The sequence below is a fragment of the Melozone crissalis genome, unplaced genomic scaffold (genome assembly GCF_028551555.1).
Source record: "Melozone crissalis strain CALT ecotype California unplaced genomic scaffold, PUWL_Pcris_2 ptg000027l_1, whole genome shotgun sequence".
NCBI lineage: Eukaryota > Metazoa > Chordata > Aves > Passeriformes > Passerellidae > Melozone > Melozone crissalis.
This window is the reverse complement of record NW_026535805.1, coordinates 21,831,395-21,853,778: the sequence shown is the minus strand read 5'-3', so window position 1 is coordinate 21,853,778 and position 22,384 is coordinate 21,831,395. Positions and strand designations below refer to the sequence as shown.

Here is a 22,384-nt window from a genome sequence, read left to right as displayed (position 1 = left end):
TGCAAGATGAAGTTCAGTCCAGAAAATGCCTTTAAAACACTTAGTATCAGTTTTCATGACAGTAAAACACACATCAATAAAACCATCACTGCTTCACGTATTTCAGCAGGAAGTTGGCGTATACGGTTTCAGTTTCAGTTTTGTCTGTCTCTTTACTATGCTGACTGAGGACTAAAAGCAGTCTCATCATATAAAGGCCTCAACCTCCAGCTGCCTGAAAGTCCTGCTGCCCTGAATCTATGCAGTGCTACTCATGCAGGGAGCCTCCTTCATCTACAACTGGTTGACTTCTAGGAAAAAAAAATCCCATGAGAAAACTTGCCCTTAGGAATAGCCGTGCTGTAAGTTTCAGCAGGGGAAGATACTGCGTGGGTTTTTTGTTTCAGGTTGGTTTGGGGTTTTCCCACCCCTCACACAAGGTTTGGGGCTGGCTGTGAGCCCAGCAGTAGGAAGCTGCCCCACCCTTGAGCAGTGGCCTCCAGCCCTCTGGGCTGCTTCACAGGCACCGAGAAAAAGAACAGCCTCACTACAAACCCAGCTGCCTCTCTGCCAGACTGCTGTACTCTGCTTCCCCTTGTCTACACCATTTTGGACATGAGAGCTTTCCACAGCACAGGACTAGCTGTTTCCCATGCACGTGTGAAATAGACCAGAGCCTAGAGCTTGTGTGGTTTCTACCTACAGAGTTTATAATAACTCTGTATTAGTTAAGGAATAACTATGCTAATAAAATATAGCATAGTTAAGGAATAACTATGCTAATAAAAGTCTCAAGTATCCAGCCCCACCCACCTGTAATCTAATCATGACAAACAGGTCCTTTTCATGTAAGGCAGGGGAGAGCAGTGATAATTGCAACAACTGCCTGAAACGCTTGTTTTCTATGCTGACAAAATACTTTCATTTTTCATTGTTATAGGTAGCACCCTTGCTTTAGTTCCTGCTGCCCAACTGTTGCTTGGCTTGCCTACAATCATTGTTAATCACAATAGCTCTGAATTCGCCAATATTTATGTCTTGGCAACCAAAATCTTTTTCCAGATCCATTCTGCACCTTTTTTACTTTTTACCTCTTGATTCTATGTATTGCAATGCCCACATCACAGCGTTCTTTTGGCCGTTCATAGAGGAGTCTTTTTCTAATGATTTTGTAAAACCTATTGTCTTATTTGCTGGGCCTCAGCTGGAAATAAATGTTTTATTTTGTTGTTTGATCCTACTCCAGATCCTACCAAAACTACAGATCATGAAATGCATCTAGCTCCATAATGTGCTAATTTATCCTAATTGATCAGGTTTTACCCAGAAACTGGGAATCTCTCATATGATATATACTGGTTTTGTGCAATAGTGTTCTCCACGGTCAGTCACAGTGCGAACTGTTACCTTCAGAAACTGAAGCTATATTTTTCAGCACTAAGTGCTTCTGAATTTCAGAAAGTGTTTTTTTAAAAGAGGTATCAATTCTTCTTGGGTCGCTTCATTTTCAGGCATTTACTTCAGGTTTTTTTTAGACTAATACTCAAGTCATATTTCTACTAGGATGTCTTAGCAAATGTGTCAGCACTGAACATGCATTTTACAGATGTTATTCATTATTTCTGTAACACAGACTCCCTTCTTAGCATTCTCAGGTGTTCAATGTACTTAGTTACTGCTGTGTGCTCCACATGGAATAAAACTGCTCAAGCATCCTGCCAGCATGTAGGGATAATGTATCCGTAATCAAAGATGCAAAGAGAAATGCACATGTCACATCAAGCTGTGCTCTCACTTGGCTCAGTTTGAGATTGCAGCTGATTAAATGTCACAGTGGCTCCAGTCAATCTTGTGTACCTACCATGGGATTTCTGCCCACTCTAATGAACAGGTATTTCAGTACAAAGTCTAGGAAGACTGTCCAAGCAGTGTATCTTTTCTTCATATTTTTCTGCAACTTTGGAGGTACTACAGCAGGGAAGTATTAACTCCTTCAGTCCTGAAGTCACCGTTTCTTCAACAGCTAATTTAATTGTTGTGCCCTCATCTGTCAAGCAACATTCCAAATAATGTTTTATTGCAATTCTTTTCACAGATGAGAAAGGGCACCACTCTTACCCTCCAAAAAGGTATTTGTTAATAATTGTATTAGATACATCCTTTAGCACTGATTTTATTGTCAAGCTTAACTACTGCATTAGCAGCATTAGTAGATTGCTCTGCAATGTCCATTACTGCCAGGCAGGTGGAACACCACCATGCATGTGCCTGCAAAGGCATGTCAAGAAGAAGAGAGCAGATGCCTGAAAATGAGAAATGTTGCAAGCTGCTTTACTCAGCAGCTGGATCTGAATCCACTGAGGTCAAGAAATACTGATTTCTGAGGTGCATTTCTGGGATGACAACAGGAAGGGCCATATGTCCTCTGCAGCTAGGAGGATTGTCCCTGCCACCCCCACACCCAGAAAAGGGGAATGGGATATGGAGACTCCCTTCTGAGGGAGACGCAGCATTCATTTGCTGAACAGACCAATCATCCAACAGCTCACCTCCTCAGAGGGCAAAATTTAGATACCACTAAATATTATTAAAGCTCATCCAGCCCTGACTACCTTATGCATGTATCCCTGTGGGCAAAACCACCAGCCCTGGGTGCACTAGCACTGAAGACTTGGGGAGCCAGGAATGGAGGAGTCAGGAATGCTCTCCTGCATCCCCCCCAGCTGCAGACAGCAGTTCAGGAGAGTGCAGACATGTGCCTGCAGCAAGATGAGGAGGGCTGCAGAACTGCTATCTACAGAAAGCTTCTGTTGTTAGAGTATCCCATGCAGAGTAACTGCTGCACAGCTTAGAGTCCATCAGATAAAAACCCGGAGGGGAACTCCAGCACACCTGCTTTCAAATCCAGCCAGGAAAAGCTGTAGCTTAATGACCAACAGTAACAAAAGTCAGTAAGTGAGTTAAAAATGTAGCAACCTGGCGAAAGTGTGAGGGAAAATAAGGAGAATAACTGGACAGCCAAATAAGCTTCAGAATTATCTCCTTGCAAAGGTCAGAAGTACAAGGCTAACAAGAAACAAAAGAAAGCAATGAGAATGTCAGGAAGAAATTCCAGGCAATGCCAGGCAAGGTATTTGTGAAGATAATCTAAGGGATAAAAGATTGCAGAGGTCCTGTCTGTTTGAAAACCAAATCAGCTACAATTACTTGCTCTGATTAAAAGAAACACAGGAGCCATTCTTTGACTTACATGGCTTGTCTTATTCACAAGAACATAATAACCTAAAAATTAAAAGGGGACAAGTAAATAGTCAAAAGGACATATGAAGAGATGAAAATAAAGAAATGGTGTCAGCTTGCAGACAGAATCAGAATCAGCTTGCATAACAGAATCAGAAAAGTTGAGCTATGAAATCAGTTTCAACTATCATGGGACATAAAAGACAAGTAAAGGACTTTGATAAAAGCATTAGAAAATAAAATGAGACAAAGGAAGTTGCAGTCATTCAATAATGCAGAAAGAGTCCATGACAGATAAAAGCAGAAGTGTGGTACTAATAACCCAAAATACATATGAATTTAGCATGAAAAAATAGGAAGAAGCAAAGTTCAGACTAGGAAAAAAAAAACAGGAGGAATATATTTTAGGAAAAAAACGTGTGGCAAAACCTAATGAAACTTGCTATGAAATCCACCAGGCCCTCACAAAAGCAATTTGAAATGATCAACTTGAGATGATTAGTGATTTTCCTCCAGGTCATGGAAGGACAGACAGGGCAGTCCCACACTGGAGAAGAGCACATGTCTGAAAAGAAAAACTCAGCAAATTATAAGTAAAAAAAACAAAAAAAAAAAAAAAAAAAACCCAAACCCAAACAAAACAAAACAAAACACACCACAAAGAAAAACCTGTTTCAACAATTTATTAAACTACGAGTTAATGTTCATTCAGGGAACAACATGCTCAAAAGTACACTTAATGTGGACTTCTCAAGAGCAACCCATGTCAAATCCAATCTAATTCCTCTATTGAATAGGGTAAAAGGGGTAAAAGAAAAGCTATGGATACATTAAGGGGATCTTTTGTACAGTTTTTGATATCCTTTTAAAAAGCTTTAAAAAGCATGCAAATAAAAGTTCTATAAATATATACAGAACAAAGGCAAACTTCAAATCCTTGCTAACTGGTTTTGTTGTGTAACTCGTAGAGCCTGTCATGTGGGACTGCTTTCTTCTGGACACGTTTCAGGTTAATGATTTTTCCATTAACTGCTTTGAAAACAAAAAAGTAAAGTGAGATACTCTCAAAATTGGAGAAGAGTACTGCACTGCTGGTAAGGCTTTGACTGAGACATGGTGACCCTTGGCTATGCCTTAAGAAAGCTAAACACAAATGGAGTAGGCAAAAGGTTAAAAAATGTAATAGGCACAGCCTGTGGGAAAAGGCTAAAAGAACTTGTTTGCTCCAGCAAGAAAAAATGCCTCCCAATATAGACAGATTATTGTTTTGCTCCCTACATGGAGTTAAGAAAAAAGTATTACAAAATTTCAGTAAAGGGGAATAAGACTACATTTTAGCCTTATCATGTAAGGCTAAAAGTTAGTTCTATATCTGTAGCTGTAGTATTACTGACTGAGCCTGGCCATCCAAGATATGTGAAATCATACCACATGAAGATTGTTTGAACATACAGGACTGATTTCTACACAGCTTCTTTGTGTCAGTGCATGCCAAATCAACTGGAATAAATGATTCCTTGATATCTTGCTCAGATTCACACTGCTGCTTTTAAATAGTAGTCTAAGTAGTCTACAGAAGTATGCTGGGCTCCATTTTGGCTTTTCATAATGCAATATGCCAAGAGGATTAAAATTCTTCCACTCACACAGCAAAGCGAGGCGTTGTTGTGGGGTGTCATGTCATATGCTGAATAAATATAGAAGAAGGAGAGGTTACCCAACGCTCTTCCTCAAACCTGCTCCTCTCTAAGCAAGCAATGAGGGAGGACGTGTGAAGAGCAGCTTTTTGTTGGGACTTTTTGGTACAGTTTTTGAGCATTTTGGGTTTGGTATGTGTCTCATGGTGGGGTTTTTTTTCTGCTGTTTTCATGTTTTCGTGTTTGTTTTGTTTTGTTTTTTCCTGAATTTCTGCAGGGAAGAGGGGAAACAGAAGGAAACGATGCAGCCACGGCACTGAGGGCTTCTTGCAGAGCGTAGCTGTGGGCCAGGCTGCACTCTCAGCCCAGCTCTGGACCTTAAAAACTGAGGCTGCAAGTCTTTGGAAAGCACAGGAGATAAACATCCATTTTCACTATCTCTAGTGCACTGAGCAAAGACATAAGAATTTGTTTGTATGGCCCGTATTTTCTTGAGGTAGCATTAGCAAGGTTAGAGTTTATCTTCCCTTCTACGTAAGTAACCTCTGCTCAGGTATGAAATAGAAAGTGCTGGTCAGAGATGAGATCTTAGACCATTCCAACTAAAATTATCGAAGTACTTGTCACAGAATCACAGGATAGTTGGAGTTGGAAGGGACCTCTGGAGATCATTTAGTCCAGCTCCCCCGCCAAGGCAGGGTCACCCAGAGCAGGTGACGCAGGGACGCTTCCAGGTGGGTTTGGAATGTTTCCAGACAGGAAAAAGCCACGTCCTGCCAGCTCAATCCGTGCCGGAGCTCTGCCGCCCTCACCGTGTCACCTGCTCCCTCCCGCCCCCATTCCCCCTCCGCGCCCCATTTTCCCCTCACGCCGCGCTCGCGCCACCGGGGGCGGAGCCCCACGCCCCGCGAGGGGCGGCGCGGCCAATGGGGAGCCACCTGCCGCGGCCCCGCAGCCAATCGCGGCCCGCGGAGCAGCCGCGCGACGCATCCCCGCGTGCTGCGAAAGAACGCCGGCAGCTCGGCCCACGGCGACCCCTCCTCGCCGCGCTTTGCGACGCTCTGCCCCCTCCTCACGGCGCGTTGCTTTACGGCCCCTGCCTTTCCCCCTGCCCGTGATCGTCTCCGCGGGCCGGGCGCGCGCGGGGGCGGGGCCGCCGCAGCCAATGGGCGGCGAGAGCGCCGCGGTGACGGGGCGGGGCGGGGGGACACGCGCAGTGCCGTAAAGCGGGCGGCGGGCGGCGCGCGGGGCAGTTGTCACCGGCGGCGGCGGCGTCGTCAGGCGGCCTGGCCAGGCGGGCGATCGAGGGACACCGCACTGCCGCCGAGACGCCATGGCGGCGGCGCTGGGCCGCAAGGCCGTGGACTATGTGCGCAGCAAGGAGTTCAGGGACTATCTGATGAGGTGAGCGCGGCGCGGGGGGCGTCATCGCCGAGCCCACCGCCCTGCCCGGGCGGACGGTAGGGAGCAGCGTTCGGTCCCCGAACCCCTCAGCTCCCCGCAGCCTCGGGGCGTCCCGGACGGTTGGCACCGGTTGACCCCTAGCGAGGTCGCCCTCGCTGGTGGCTGGCCGGGGGGAAGGCAGCGAGGAGCCGGCCCGGAGGTGTCGTGTCCCGTCGTTCCCCTTGTCTCGCCCGTCGTCACCTCGGCCCCCGGGGGCAGTCGGGGCTGTCGCTGTCCCGCCCCGGCCCGAGCAAACCGGCCTTGACCTTGAAGTGACGCGGCGCGCTTCGAAGCTGCCGCGGCAGCTGCGCCCCTCCGTGACCTTCCCGTCCCGGCTGTGACAGCCGCCAGGGCCGCCCCGCCGCGGGCAGGCGCTCGCTGCGGCACAGGAGCCCGGCACCGGGACAGCCTGACCGCTGCCTGCACAAGGGCAGAGAGTGCTCCGCTCTGCCTTTGGCAAAAGCGAGCCTGATCACAGATACAGTCTGAAGATCGGGTATTTGAATCTCTGAGTACGTGTAAATAGGTGTCTCTTTGCAGAAGCTGGTCTGAGTCCCGCTGTCGTGGGAGCGTGGCTTGAGACACTTCCCGGAGAGCTCAGTGCTTGTGTCAAGCGTTGTCTTGCGTGAGGGATATGGCAGTCTGCACTGCAACTATAAGACTGCCTTAAAGAACGGTTTTGGCATACTTAAATCTTGTTGAACCACTGTGCAGGAACAGTCTCGGGTAGGCAGGCTGAAGTTTCTCCAGCTGACAGGCTGTTTGACGAACTAAACAAATAAAAATGGTCTCTTCTAATAAAGGTGGTTGAGCAACCTTTCGCTGTAGCTTGCTGTTTTGCCTACATCTATTGCACCTTGTGTTTGATGTTGAGCAAGCATGTAGGAGGACATCTGTTTATCTGAGAAATGTAGTCTTGGCTCAAGTAGCAGGAGGTGGTATAAGGCTGCGTGGATGAGGGATTATAATGTAAAGCCTTAAACTTCAGGAGGATGGACTTAGATTAGATATTAGGAATAAGTGCTTTATCGTGGGCATGGTGAGGCACTGGAAAGTTTGCTCAATTTGTTTGGCATTCACAAAATCAAAATCCACAGAAACAGTGGGGCAAAAATATGAGAAGCAAGAGAACAACCTTGAAGCAAAACAAAACTCCAGAGCAGGCTTCTGTGGTTCCTTTTGAAAGTCTTGAGGAAGCCATGTAAGCTTGATAGATGCATATGAGTGTTAACATTTAATTGATTGTAACACTATTCATGTGAACCATGTAAATAGCCATTAAACCAGTAATCTGCTTCATAATTAGAAGAACAAACATCCAGGTGAGATAACAGGTGCTTCCTAATGTCATCACAGTTACTGGAAATATATCTATCCTTGCCCAAGACTGAGCAGTTTTTAAAAAAAAAACTTTCAGATGTGTTTCACCCAGTTTTCAAACAAGCTGTGTGTGTGGCTGTATCTCAGTAAAAAAAGCATTCCACAGGTTTCTGCCATTGTGGATGGAATGTGTTTTGCCTTGCTATAATGAAGGTACCTGCTTAATTTGTACTCCTGTTACTGGGTGTGTCATGAAGAGCTAAAGCCAGTTGCTCCATCTGCTCTGGCCTTTCAGTATTGTTTCTTGCTCACTAGGAGATGAGTGTCGAAGTTATTGGCTTTTTGTTGTGTTTAAAATTTAAATAGTTGTCCATAAAGAATTGTCTGTCTTCTGCATAAGAAGAAATGGAGAGCTATCTTTTTGCATTTCTTCCTGAAGGTGATTTCTTCCCCAGACAACAGGACTCCAGCCTGAAAAAAAAGTCCTTTCTTTGCTCATGGAGAAAAGGTGCCCCAAAAGCTCTGAGACTGTGGAGTCTGTTCCAAAAATCAGCATCTAACCACTGCAGGGAATAGAGGCTTTATAAACATGAAACTTGTGTGTCAGATTTAATGAATTAAGGTGCTGTTTGGGATACCGGTGATAGGCTTTGACCTCAATGGAATGACTTAGGTTACCCGAAGTGGTGGATTAAGTGCTCCGTTATTATGGCTCGGGGCAATCAAAAACTTGAAGACATCTTTTGGAATAAGTAGCTTCAATTTCAGCTTCATAACCTGCAAACATGAAAGCAAGCAAAATGATTGCATGCTGCTTTGCTCAGTGGATATGTCTGGCATTAGAATTGCATTATATCGTGGGTTGGCTTTTAGATCTTGCACAAAAAAACAGGAGAAGTTGCTTTTAAAACTGTCGTTAAAAATTAATTGTTCTGCCAGTTTCACATCTGGCTTTTCTCTAGAGGTGATTAATAGGGATCTGAATAACTGTAAATCTTATAAATACAAATTTACCCTAACTGCATCCTAATGCTTCAAAATGAGCATAGTAAGAATATAAGCTGTAGGTAGACTTTTCCTGCTTGTAAAATGCAGCAGTAATGTTATTTAAAACTAGCTGATTAGCATATTAAAGCCTGGCAGCTCTAGGTATTGTGAACCTGAAGTTGCTTTTTTTCTCCAGATTCTAAAAATGACAGCTGTCACTATAGTCATATTATCCAAGCCAATAATAGTAGGCAACTGCATCCTCTTATTTCCTATCCTATTGATTTAAAACATCTTCTGAAAAACGTCTAATAAAACAGCTTCACTCCTCTTTTAAGACAGAACACATCATTCTTGACAAGCTGTCATCTTCTTGTGGTGGAAGCCTAAATTGCTTTGATCACATAATGAATTGCAAGGAATGCAAAAATCTCCTGGTAACAGGAAAAGAGGCATGGACATTGCAAGGTGCTGGGGCACTTCTGTAATGTCTCTTCCTGATGACTCAGCAATGCAAATGTAGCAACTCTGTTAATAGAGAGGGCTTTGAAATAGAGGTAGTGCATTCCCTGGAAAGCCTGAGCACTTAAACTGATGTGAGCTGTCTAGGAACTCTCTTTTAATTTAAACAAACTTCAGAGGAGGTAGCATCGGTAATAGAACCAAAATTAGCTGATCTTCAGTTGTCTTTAGTAAATCTTTAAACATGTGGACGTAAAAACTTTAAAATAAAAAGTTCTCTGTGATGCGTGCTAGAAACTAAAGGACACACACCTGCTTGTCTTGTGTGCTCTGAGAACTGAACAATCTGCCCTTTTGCAGAAGGGTAGTGCCCCTTCCACTTAGGGGATGGCAGTATGGGGAAAACACATAGTGACAGTTCTCCTATACTTGCAGAATGGTCCCTGGCCTACTAATATTCTTATTGCCAGAGTGAGGAAAATACATGTAGAAATTTTACAGAACTAAGTCTTTCCCACTGTAGGCTTTTAGGAATGAACTTAGTACTGATACAAGGTATTGTCCGGGTTCCTCTTGTCTTGTCTAGACATTTATACAGAAAACTGATACTTGGAAACTGAGTAAGTCCAACAGTTGCTGTTCACAGTTCTGAAAACATTAGTTCAATGTTTTCTTTGTCAAGGGACTGAATTTAGTTCTTGGAAACTACTAATTTGGAATCGAGTCACTTCAGAAATAGATGCATGCACATGGGGCAGTATCCTCACTATTGGATCTGGTGCATGTGTTGCAACTCTCTTGGCTGCAGAGCTTTGGGGCTTGATGCCTGTTTCCTGGAGAGTCTGTGTGCCCTTGGTTTGCCCTCTTCTATAAGGATGTTTTCCACTCTCATGTGATTGTAAGGGTAACCTTGTAAGACCTTAGCCAGAGCTGTCTACTCTGTTAAAGTAGTATCAGTTTGATTCTATTTTAGGCTTTCACTTCCCTGGAAACAACTTACACTTTAAAAATTAAGGCTGACTTCTGTTGGGACAAAAACGTGGTGACAGAAGACACATCTGAACTTGTTTAGTTAAGGTTTTATGAAGAAATTTAAGTTTACATTTGTCTTGTGAACTTCAGTCAGCTGGTGCTGCAGGTCATTTAAAGAGAAAACAAACAACAAGTGGTTAGACTAGTGAAGGGCATCGAAATGAAGCACCTTGAACCAGCTTGTAGTGAAGCCTCACAGAAACATGCATCCTTTGTGATTTCCTGAGTAGACCTGACTGTTCCCTTACCATAGCTATTTATAAAATGGCTATCTAAGAACATGGCAATCAGGGTGAGGGAAGTGATGGTTACAAAGTGTTCTGCAACTCAGGCTTTCTATTAGCCTGCCTATTTCTCATAAGAAGTGCCTTCTTGTAAGTCACAATTCAGAACTAAGTCTTGTCGGTACCTTTATTAGAAAGAAGGTGTTTAAAAGTTAGTAAACTTTTGTTACAAAAGCTTTACAGCAAACAATATTAAATGTATGCTGTAGTCTATCTTTTTTGCATAGATCATTAAGTTATTACCTAAACTGGTACCTAGATTATCACTGAAATTAACCCTATACAGGACAGAAGTGTAATTGCATCTATGACTGAGAATGTGTTATAGCTCATGTTTGGTACAGCCACAGTTGGCCCATATTTAGTGACAGGAATATATCTGGCAGTCTTTGGTTTGACCTACTTACAGAGGTATACAGAGAATTCCAAGCAACTTCAAAGCTTTCACTGAAGAATTTTAGCTGTTTAGCTTTGCCATTACAAAGCTTGATGTCTTTTGGCATCATTTAAAGTAGTTGGGGTGGGATCTTGGGTGCTCTGAAGGGTTGAATGTCTTCCACTGACCAAAATGGGACTTTATGTAGCTGGGAAAAAGAGCAGCAAACACTTGTCACAGTGATAGCTCTTGTGGGAAATGGGATTTTTTTAAACACCAATGCATTATTTAAAGTTAATGCCATGACAGCTTCCTGACTTGTGCCTATTTTCTATTTGTGGTATGCTTTTGTTTATGTAGATTATGAAAGAAACTAATGTGTTTTTCTTCTTTCTTTCATGTGCTTTTTGAATGGAAAACGATGATGGTGCACTTGAACAGTACGGTAAGAAAAGGGAGGGGATTTCTGGTTTCACATTCTTCCTAACTTCAGTAACTTGCTGTCTTTTTCCCTTAGTGCTGTTATGTACTGTTTGTCTGCACCTGAAAGGCATAATACAAACCTCCAGGAGTGATGCACTAGGAATATTTAATTGCAAGTTTGAGGCTAAGATGACCAAGTCATCTTCAGAATGTCTTAAATTCAAGGGGCTTTGTCTTTTCCATGCTCTTTTGCTAAGGAGATCAGAGCAGTGTGAAACCCTTTATTCTACATAACAGCAATACTGTTACATAACCAGACTACCTGGCTTATCTCTAACAGCCTTCAGGCCAGACAATAAATGTACAAAATAACTTATCTTGCACTCTTCTGTCCTGGACCCTTACTGTTTGCCCCTGAAACTGGAAGTGGGAATTTTATGCCTCTTGTACTGTGAGTTGTAATGCTATGCAAGAGTTGCTCTTCTACCTAGACAAAAGACAAATTTATGCATGTATTTTAATTTTTGTGAGACTTCAAAGGGCTGCCTGCCTGGAGACCGTAAAGTCTGATAGCCATCTCAAGGTTCCAGATAAAACTCCTTGACAGCAGACAACAGCTACTGCTGCACTACTTTTGTTTACTGATGATTCTTCAGCTTGCACAGCCTGGATTTGAATGGTCCAAAATCTGTGGTGTATTATTTGGTTATGTTCTAATGGCAATTGATTAAGTAAAAATACCAAATTGATTTAATTTACTTTTCAAAACAGAAGTTGTCAGTCATATTCTTAAAAACTGCAACTGTTTCAGAGATTCAATAAAAAAGCTTATTTTTCATAAACTGCAGTTGTTCAAATGAGACCCCTGAAATGACTATAAAACCATCACCAAGTACAGGTAGTGTCCCTCCATTTGAAGTTTGCTTTGGTGTGGTGGTACATTTGAAATAGCATGTAGTCATGCAACTCTCCTCAGTTGTGTCATTTTACCTCTGATGCACTTGAGAGGCTTTAACCACTGCAGATGTCAATTTTCCTATCACTAGGAATATAGCAAATCCTTTTACTCTGATCTTCAGAATACTGTTATAAATCTGAATCTGCAAAAATACTATTGCACTGAAATTGAACTATTGTGTGTGTAACTTAAACTCACTTTTTTCTATTTAAGTTTCTTCTATTGCAACTGCAGGAAGCAAGTGTGGCTTTTAGTCTGACTATACTGTTACAACCAAGTCTGGCAAGATTATCTTAGAATGAAAATTGCAACAAATTTAAATACCCCCTGAGAAGAATTCCAAATCATTAAACATGTTATAGTTACAGGAAGTGTCAAAAGAATGGATATAGCTGGTATCTGCAAAGCTTTTTCTTGTGAGGTGCATCTCTTTTGTTGTATCTGGCCAAGTTACTTCTGAGAATGAGTTTCTACTTAGAAGAAGCTGAGGCAAATACTGTGTGCATCTTGTGTGGAAAGAATTCTGGTGAAGCCTTTTTGCTCATAACAGTAGCAGAAATTGAACTTAAGTCATTATTTTGCTCAGTTTAGAGTCTTAGATAATACTCATCAAAATAAACTTATCAGTTTTCCTGATTTGATCCTTTCCACTTCTTGTCTCTATTCTATCTGTGTACACACCTGTTGCTAACTGCTCTCCTCTGACATTTGTTGAATTACTGAGTTTTAAGTGATCACCAAATAGTTTCAGCAATTGCAGGTGTAGCTCAGGGTAAAGTTTGCCTTGCTTGCTGGCCCTGTTCTTTCAAAGAGAAGGGTGTAAGCACTCACAAGATGCCTGCTGAGCTTTTTTTCATCCTCAGCATTAAATGAAAACACCTTCAGTTCCTCACTTCATCAAGTCCTTACATTTTCATTATATTTTTGAGTAGCCTTAATTGAAAGAGGGAAATGCTATTTCTCTGTGCAGAAGTGAGCTATAAATCTGACCATACCAATCAGATGGTTAATGACTGCTAAGCTATAATTACACAGAATTCTATTTCAATGGCTCTAGATAGTTCCTCTCTGATCTGAAAGAAGATCCAGAGTAGGTTCCTTTACCTTTCCTTCTGAAGAGTAGATCCCACTAAAAGCAAGGTTTAGTTTCTCTCTTACATTAGAAATAGTCTGTATTTTCTTGGAATTTTACCAATAACCCTCCCTTCTATTATGTGTGGCTAAGAAAAAACTGTAAGACTACTGCAGGTGATTTTTGTTTCTGTTTAACTTTATTTTTGTTTTCCCTCTTCACAGCACTTTTGGGGGCCAGTTGCCAACTGGGGTCTTCCTGTTGCTGCTTTTAATGACATGAAGAAATCGCCAGAAATTATTAGTGGCAGAATGACATTTGGTAAGACCTGAGACAAACTTCTTGTTAGGAAACTGACTGCAGAACACAGTTTCTGTCATTTAAGCAGTGATATGTTATTAGTTGTCTGCAAACTTGTAATCAAAGCAGATGTAGATATCAAATATCTTGTTACATAACTTTAGATGCTGTTTAAATTGAGGTACTGAAAAACTGCAGGGCTCTTTTTTGGAAAGCTTTCCACTAATTTGGGAGGGAAGAGTGAGGCAGCTCTTGACCCTTAGCAGTTTTCAAGACCAGATTGTCTCCTGAAGTATAACTTGTATTATCTTAAGCTATTGCACACACTTGTTCAAAATGTATCTCTGCTCAGTTTTATTCTTTGTATAAAGAACAATGATCCTTTGTAGTTAGTGTGAGATTTAAGTATTTATCAGCACTGACAAAGTGAAGAAATGGTAATGATTGGTCAGCAGGGTGCAAGAAGCAGCAAAGAAAGCTTTAACTCCTTGCAAAGTAGTTGTCTATGGGAGACTATGGTGACTCTTAATGAGAAATTATTTTTAAATGCAATAATAATATTTTCCCACCTCTCTTTAGAACATGTATCGTTTTTGCCTAGATGTCTGTCTCTATGTTCAAATTATTTTCTAGGATTAGAAATCTTGCAGTTTTAATTTATTAGCTTAATTTTGGCATTATATCTCTTCCTTAATTCACTTAATAACTTAATTCTGAGTAATTCTTCTTCCCACAAGCAAAATACATTTGGCTTAAGAAATTTTATAGTCCCATTATCATTAGGCTCTGCTTAGAGTAATTCAGTCCCTTAATCAGCTTCCTTGAGACAGAAGAATAGTTTAAATAGTCTCCAATACAGCAAAACTGTTTTGCAAATAGTGTTTTGAAGGCAGCTACCCAGCTCAGCAGTGTTGAGACACTTTTTTAAAGTTTTGCAGGTATATATAGTTTGTGTGTACAGAAGCAGGGGGATGTAAAAAGAATATTTGTACTTTTAAAAAGACTGTTTTCCTTGAACAAATTATTTACCAATTTTTCTTTAAGCCTGTCAGAACATTACAAAACTAGGGAATTCTTGGGTTGTAGTTTCCTATATTTAAATTATGGTAGGAGAGTATATCAAAATAGTTTCTCCTCTTTCTGGAAAGCAGATAACAAAGCTTCATGTTTCTGGATGTTCATGATTCCCTGGACACTGAAAATTCCTGATCTTAAAATGTACCCAGAAAGAACTCTATTTAAGTGATTAGTGTCTTTAAAAATACTTTGTCTTAGAAATTGTCAGAATAGTAGTATATGACAGACTCTGTCTCATTGAGGTAAACTCCGATTTTCTGGCTGAGGTAATTTAGATAATAAACTAATAAGACTTCAGTTGCATCCCAGGATAGTGTATGAGTAAAATCAATTTTTATGGAAATCTGCAGCCATGTAGATTTTCTTGTGTAGTAGAAGTGAGCACTGTTTTGTCTTCTCTTGCATTGGATCCTCAAAGTGGACACATTTGTAGGGTGGCTAGAAAACTCATAAGCAGCAACAAATCTTCTGCCTGTCATTACATTTTACTAGTAGGAAAATTGTGACTCAACAAAATGCAGATATTTACAGTCTCTTAACAAGATCTATCATCCTTTGCAGCACTGTGTTGTTACTCCTTGACTTTCATGAGGTTTGCCTACAAAGTGCAGCCAAGAAACTGGCTTCTTTTTGCATGCCACTTCACTAATGAAATTGCACAACTTATTCAAGGAGGACGACTGATCAAATACAGGCAAGTCACATTTTTAAATGGGGAAGTCATAAACTGATGGCTCCTGGAATACTCTGTTAGTGATTTTTAACTGTGGTGCAAAGCTCTGCATGGTTTCTGAACTTGTTTGACTTCATTACCTTTTGCAAACCTGTTAACAAGCTTGTCAGTAGGCAGAACTTTCTACTTTGCACGTCCTTTGAACCTTCTGAGGTCTGTACACAGAAAAGGCAGGAAGCCCTTGTGGTCGTGAGGGAGTGCAGGCAGGGCCTTCAGCAGCTGCTGGCTATTTTGGGGTTTTTTTGTGCAGTCTGTTGGTAACTAATTCCTGAGATGGAAAACATCCATAAAACTGTGAAGGAGCTGTACTTCTGGAAGAGAAGTCACACAAAACCTATCAGAGCTGACTGTTCCATACATGAGGTGGAGCCAACTGAGTGTGCCTGGGGAACAGACTGTGATCAGTGTCACACCCTGGTTGTGTAGCAAGCAGTGCAGACACTGCCCCAAGCAATCCTGGTGATCAGGATTATGGGTTTTCTCTCTTCTGCTCCAAGAAACTACTGTGGAGCAATAGAGAATGAAACCTTCTGAAATGTAAATTAAAAAATGAGACTGGTCAGTATCTTACGCAGAGACAAGTCTACTTGCAGTTTTGCACCAACAGCAATTGTATTTCAATATTCACTCTTACAAAAGCTGTTTTTCTTTTGGCAGGCTGGAGAAAAAGAACTAAATATATTACTTGAAGTGAGCCAGGGAATGTATTCATCCTGAATGACAACCAAGGAAGACATGCCATCTACAGTTGCTGTGACAATTACAGTGGGGATGAAACAGAAACACCAATTATGAATATGACCCCACCAAGAATTCTTCTAATAATATTTTTATCTTGCCTTTTAAAAAGTACATTCAGTGATGTAAACCATTACATTTAAAGTCTTGCTGCCTTACTGATCTTTAATAACTACCCTTTTAATAAAACATTAGCCACCCAAATAACAAGCAATATTTGAACACCAACTTTTTTATCTAACAGTGTACAAAAGTGGCCATGATGGTTTGACAAAACTCATTTTAAAATCAACATGAACAGAGGTCAGTAAACAGAACTGTAGGTGGTATCATTGTTTGTATTAACATATTCTTAAAAGCCATTTAACTTGAGTGCATTCATTCCTATTCTATTTTTTTTTAACTTAAGCAGTGGCTTGCTGATCTACAAGAACAAATGTGTAGATAGGCAGCCTGAGGTGAGCAGCCATCCCCCTTCCCTCACTGCATGCCTTTTCTCAGTAAAGAGACTTCATTAACATCCATTTTTATGTCGCACACTATTTAAAGAAGGCTTGGAAAAACAAAAGCATAGCACTGAATGAAGGAAGGCAACAAAGCCTGATACTGTTCTTTAAGAAGTTCTAAGTGGATTTTATTTTTTCCTACTGTTTGAGTTATTCTAGATGTATGTAATTCTTACACAGGCAAAAACTGAACTTGTTTGGAGTCTAAGATCTGAAAGATGCCAAGTGCCTTTCAGTAGTTTTTGACTTCATTGTGAGAGTGGTTTTTCTGCATGATCTGCCTGAAAGTTACATTGCTGTAAAGGTAAAATTGACAAAGAATGTGAGAACATATGTTCAGATTTTTTTTCAGTGCAGTGTTTTTGAACAATAAACATATTCCAAATGGCAATAAAACTCTTGAATACCTGGAAAAGTTTTGTTTTTCATACTGTGGTAACAGACCCAAAAGTGAAATTTTATTATGGAGTGTCACTTTATTACTGCAACATCATGAAGCAAATCAGGCTGAAAAAGTAAATGGTATGTACTGAATTTAGGTAAGTGTCCTGTGGATCCCAGTACCTAAAACTTCTTCCCCAGCAGCAAAAAGTGTGTGTGTGTGTACTTAGACCTAGTAGTTCTAGTGTGACAGGCAGGGTTGAATTCAGAGCTCTCATATAACTAAAGTCAGTATTAGCTATTGTCTTGTAATTAGAGCAAATCTGAATTGACCATCTTCTAATTCTACTGTGATGGTAACTTTTTTTGATGGACATAGATGCAAATAGGGCACATCTGCTGGATGGCTAAAACTGGTACTGCCTGCTGCTTCTTGCTTTAGAAAACTTACTGCAAAAAGCTGCCCCTTCAGTACTGTTGTTTTGTCACAAAAGTAGTCATCTCCCTATCTCCTGGAATAGAAGCACCATTAGACTTCTGTACAAATGAGTAGTGAGACACGAGCAGATAAGGACAGCTGATTATTTTGGCACCTTATAGTTTGTTGTATTACTTCTGGAGGGAAAAATAAGCTACAGCTGAGTTTGATCTTCATTGGTGTGAAATGTTTTATGCTGTTCTTGCATGAAGCTTGCAGTGCAGGCTGTACTCTACCCTCACCTGCTTTGATCACTGTTCATAAGCTCTGATTGTCTTTGCTCCTTTACCCAGAGGATACCATTTGCAGGAGTCCCTTCTCTCATTTTCCTGGTAGTTGCACCATTCTTTATTTCCTTCTCTCTCCTTCTTTCTTCCTCTTATCCATTCACTGTGATAGTGAAGGCTCAAATTCTTTCAGACTGGACTAGAGCAAGAGTGAATTGCAGGTGGAAAGTGGGTTTTACCCTGCTTTAATTAGATGTTAAACCAGGGATGCTTCCTGCAGCCCATACAAACTTAGAAAAGGGGGAGGGTGGCAACAAACTATTTTTTGTCGGCCTTGAAGGGACCTGGCCCTGTTTGGGAAGGGAAATCCAGTGTGGGCTGGATTTCCACTGCCTGTCAGTCTGCCTAGTGACAAAAATAGTTTATATGGGCAGAGTGTCACCAAGTGGCTCTGGCCTGTGTCAATCAAAACATTAATTGTCAAGCTGTTTACATACCATTTCTTGGTTTAAAGGTGCTGGGTGTAAGGGGATCAGTGCAATATTATTAAAAGGAGTTCTTGAAATAATTAATTCTAGGATTAGTCAGCACCCTACTCCTCTGGCACAAAACACTGAAACACACTGGCATCTGGCTGTTTTAGGATGGGGCTGCTTGGGATAATCCAAAGAGGAGAACAATAGCTTAAAAAGGACCGGAGATGGTGTATTCTTGAGTTTGAAAACCTTAATGGTGCTTCCTTTTGTTCTTTTCTTACTTCCCTCAGGTAGCACTGGATGAAAGAATGGGGCTATGTGAGTTTCACTGATTAGTTATAAGTTAGAGCTCAGTATTTGCTTTGGATTTATAAGATTATAGGGCTTGTCTGTACTTGCTATTGTTCTGAAATACCTGCTCGGTTTTAATTTCACAGCTTGGTTTAATAACAACTTTCATCTGTGTGATATATCCTATCACTAGAAGCCTGTGCTGCTCTGCTCCCAGGCATTGCTCTGTGTGTTCTGCTTCTGTTCCACCACAGTGAGCTGGGAACCACGTGGCCTTTCCTCTCTTGCTGCAGTGGTTACTGCTATAGCAACAGCTGCTGTCTTCTTTCATGCCTTCAGACAGAAAAGAATTTCTCATCTTTCTGAGCAAGTCCTGCTACACTGCTGGTAAGAAATGCAAGGACCTTAGGAATTCAAGTGGGAGAGAGTACCAGCTAAGCTCTCAGTCTGTCCCTTCCCCCTTTCTCCCCAGTTTGAGCTGGAGATGTCTTCAGTCACTTTCAAAAGGGAAGACTTTAACTGACCATGGCATCAAATTAGCTCACAATCTCTTCTGCTATTGCAAGATTGAGTGTCCTTGATCTGGAAGCTTGATCATTTATGATTCAAATGTGGAAATAATTTGGTACCATGGTAATTACATGACAGAAAGCAATAACCATAATTGTGTGGTGAGAAGAGAGGGAATTACTTTGCAAGGATTTTTAATGAATGTAATGATGTAATAACACCTACTGATAGTGAATTTTGTTCAACCTCACACAACTGTCTCATGCTTTATAATCATTTTAGCCAATGCTGATGTATATGGGTGGTGGGGTTGTTTTGGGGGTTTTTGGAGTTTGTTTTTGTTTGGGGGTGTTTTTATTATTTTTGTTTTATTTTGGAGGATTTTTACTTCTAAGGCTTCTGTTTAAAGTGAATGTTCCCTACTCTAAAACCAGCAGAAAAATCTCTTGGCCCCAGTGCTACCAATGCAGCCTGCCAGCTCTCAGAGAAAACCCATTTGTAGTAAAATGTAGTTCTCCATAGCATTGAGGGTTACCTTTTATTCTCCATACAAAGCACAATGGTGTCATCTGAGCAAGGACAGCAGAGCAGAGAATTGGGTGGGGAAAAGTCTCAGCAAGTTTAGAGACAGAGGAGGCAGTAAAAAAAGGAGAGTTTTCTCCTTGGGACCAAGACAGGTTTTGACATGGAAATAAAGTGCTTAGAAAATACAGTCCTAGACTAGGACAGACCAGTCTTATAACTACTTGAGTGTTTTCCCTGAGTTCTTGCATGAATGCTGATACAAACTCTGTTATGGTCAAACTAATATGTAGAGCATCAAACTACCAAATGCATTTACTTCAACTGTGTGTGTTTCCAGTGAACATGAATCTGTATTACACTGGTATGGATGCAGACACAAGTAATTTCTTTACATGCCAGTTCTAAGAATGTGAAGGCACTTAAAAAGATCAGGAATAAAAAGATGAGATAGAGACAAATAATAAAATAACCTATTAGAGTAGTATGTTCGTATCACTTAGTCCCAAGCCCCTAATGAATACAATGTTTCTTCATGCTCTGAAGACTTCAAGTTATCAAGAGAATATAAAACAGTAATACGGGAAATATTCACAAGCACAGTTACCAGTTCTCTTAGGTTTTCAGCCTGTGTCTCACAGGGTGCATTGGTCCTATCTGCATTTGGGGAAGAAGAGTGCTCACTGCCTGATGCAATATGACTGCAGTTCTGCTTCTACAGAGCTGGACTATTTCTGCTGCCAACTTACACAAAGGCTAAAAAGTTTGTTCTGATTAAGCAAGACATTGCTGCAAGTTTTACAATCTCTATAAAGTAGAAAGGCAATCAGTCTGGTGTTTAAAATGAGGCAATTTCTTTATTAAATTAATTGTGGAGAAATCTGTCTCTCCTTACCCAATCCCTTTCTGCTTTTGCAGATCTAATACCTACCAGTGCGCTGCATTTAGGCACTGTGGTAACCACTTAAAAATAACCAGTGTCCATTGTATCAACTCAATAGCAGCCAGAAGGCAGAAATATTGGTTTTCTGGATAACCTGCTCTGAGTGTCATCACTGGGGTCCTGCTCCTTCCAGATCATTGCCTCTTTTTATCACATGGCCTAAGCCTGACCGTAATATTGTTCTCTTCTTTTCCTACTCTTCATCCTTTCCCTGTCTTCCCACCTTCTTTAACAGCAGGTTTCAAGTAACTATGGCAACAAGGCTAGGAATTTTACACTTATTCATTTTGTCTGAAATCTGGGCCATGTCTTTCTCATTAAGGGAAACTTGTATGGAGATAACTGGTCCAAACCCAGCCTTTGTTGCAAGAGAAGGCAATGTCAGTTATGGCAGCACTTACACAGTGGCTGTATTTGGTCCATTGTGTTAGGAAAATGTAAAGGTACAAAGTAAGCCACTTAAAATTTGGAAAGTATTTAATACTTTCGAAAGCATTTAGTACATAACTTACTCAGCGGAGAATCATTGCTGTAACTTGCTATAATTGATGTTGATTTATAGGCTGATGGGAATAGTTTCATAATCGTGTTTCTAGTCCTAAGGTATGTGGTAACTAAAGGGGTGCCTTCTCAGAGTGGTATCGAGTGATGTAGATTATATCAGTATCCTCTTTCAAGAGGAATTGTGGTAGTGTGAAACCTTAAAGGTGTCTTCTGACAGGACAAGATATTAATCTTCTCTAATCTGTCACTGCAGTTGGGCTCTGACTGGATCTGAGATCACAGTTTCAGGACAGAAAGATTTCCAGATTTTAACTTGTTTCAGTGCCAAGGGAGTAGCAAGATTATCTCAAATGTTCCTATCTTGAAGATTCAGACATAACGCATCTCCTTGCACCTAGGATGACTTAAAATCCTTAAACAATTGCATGTTTGTTCATGGGGAAGCCATGCAAAGCAATTATTACAAGGTACACTTGATTCTATGGGTCATCTGCAAGCAAAGCAGAAAGCCAGCAGTGTGATCAGCAACCTATTACTTTGTGTGTCTTATACTGTAACTTGGCAAACATCAGCATCAGCTCTCAGCTGGATTATTGTTAGTAACAGGAAAGGTTCAAACATTTGGTAGGGTATCCAGTAGTGTATCAGCTAACCCAAGCATCTGCACTACCTGATCTGAGTGTATGATGCCACACAGAGAACAGCTCACAAGGCTGTTTGGTACATCCTTGCATATGTGTTGTTTTGGCCACAGTAAGCCAATAAAGGCTTTTACCTTTCCCTCCAAAGCTTTGCAATAGCTCAGAGTGTTCTGTGAATCACACACACACACCTGACTACTACCAGGTACCTGCCAAGCATACTGGGTAGTAGCTCATCTCTAGCTGGTTTTTGTATGCTTCAGTTTTCTAGATCAGAGACCTATGAGAGGTTATTTTGTGTCCCTAGAGAAGCGATGACTGCTTCTCTACTTCTCAAACTGGAAAGGTTTGAGTCACAGCAGAAACAATTACCATGAAGCTGGATGAAGCCACTGTGTGGCTTGTGACTTAGCCTGATCTGCAGACAAATCAGAAGAGATGGGTTTCCTGAAATGAGGTGTAAGAAAAAAGATACCTTTTTCAGCTTTTGCTTCCTTGTTCCTTGTTTTTTCATCACCACTACCTGTCACTGTCAGCAATGCAGGCTTGTTGGAAGATGTTCACAGTTGAATTTTCAGAAGCACAGGATCTCTTCAAAATATACGAAGGGCATTCATTCCCCACTGTTGAGCTCCGTTCCCTTCAGAGGCCTGCAGAAGCTGCTGCTTTGTGTCATGTGAGCTGTTTGCACCACACAGCAGGATTGAGGTGGGGTGTCATTAGGTGGATGGGAACTTACCTATTAGGCAAGTCCCCAAAGCAGCTCTACATTTTGTTTTCTACCATGCTCCCAGTAGGTCTCTGTAGGACCACTTGTTTAAGATTCCTTATAACCCCTGATCTT

At 41.3% G+C, this 22,384-nt stretch overlaps 1 protein-coding gene across 1 annotated transcript; it reads left to right on the top strand.

The window, feature by feature from the left end:
- Nucleotides 1–6,093: 6,093 nt before the first annotated feature.
- On the top strand, nucleotides 6,094–16,982 carry MPC1 (mitochondrial pyruvate carrier 1). Its single transcript, XM_054280349.1, has 5 exons — nucleotides 6,094–6,260; nucleotides 11,202–11,205; nucleotides 13,438–13,534; nucleotides 15,152–15,284; nucleotides 15,981–16,982. Exons 1-5 carry the CDS (start codon nucleotides 6,190–6,192, stop codon nucleotides 15,997–15,999), a joined length of 324 nt encoding a protein of 107 aa, XP_054136324.1. The 5' UTR covers nucleotides 6,094–6,189; the 3' UTR covers nucleotides 16,000–16,982.
- Nucleotides 16,983–22,384: the final 5,402 nt, after the last annotated feature.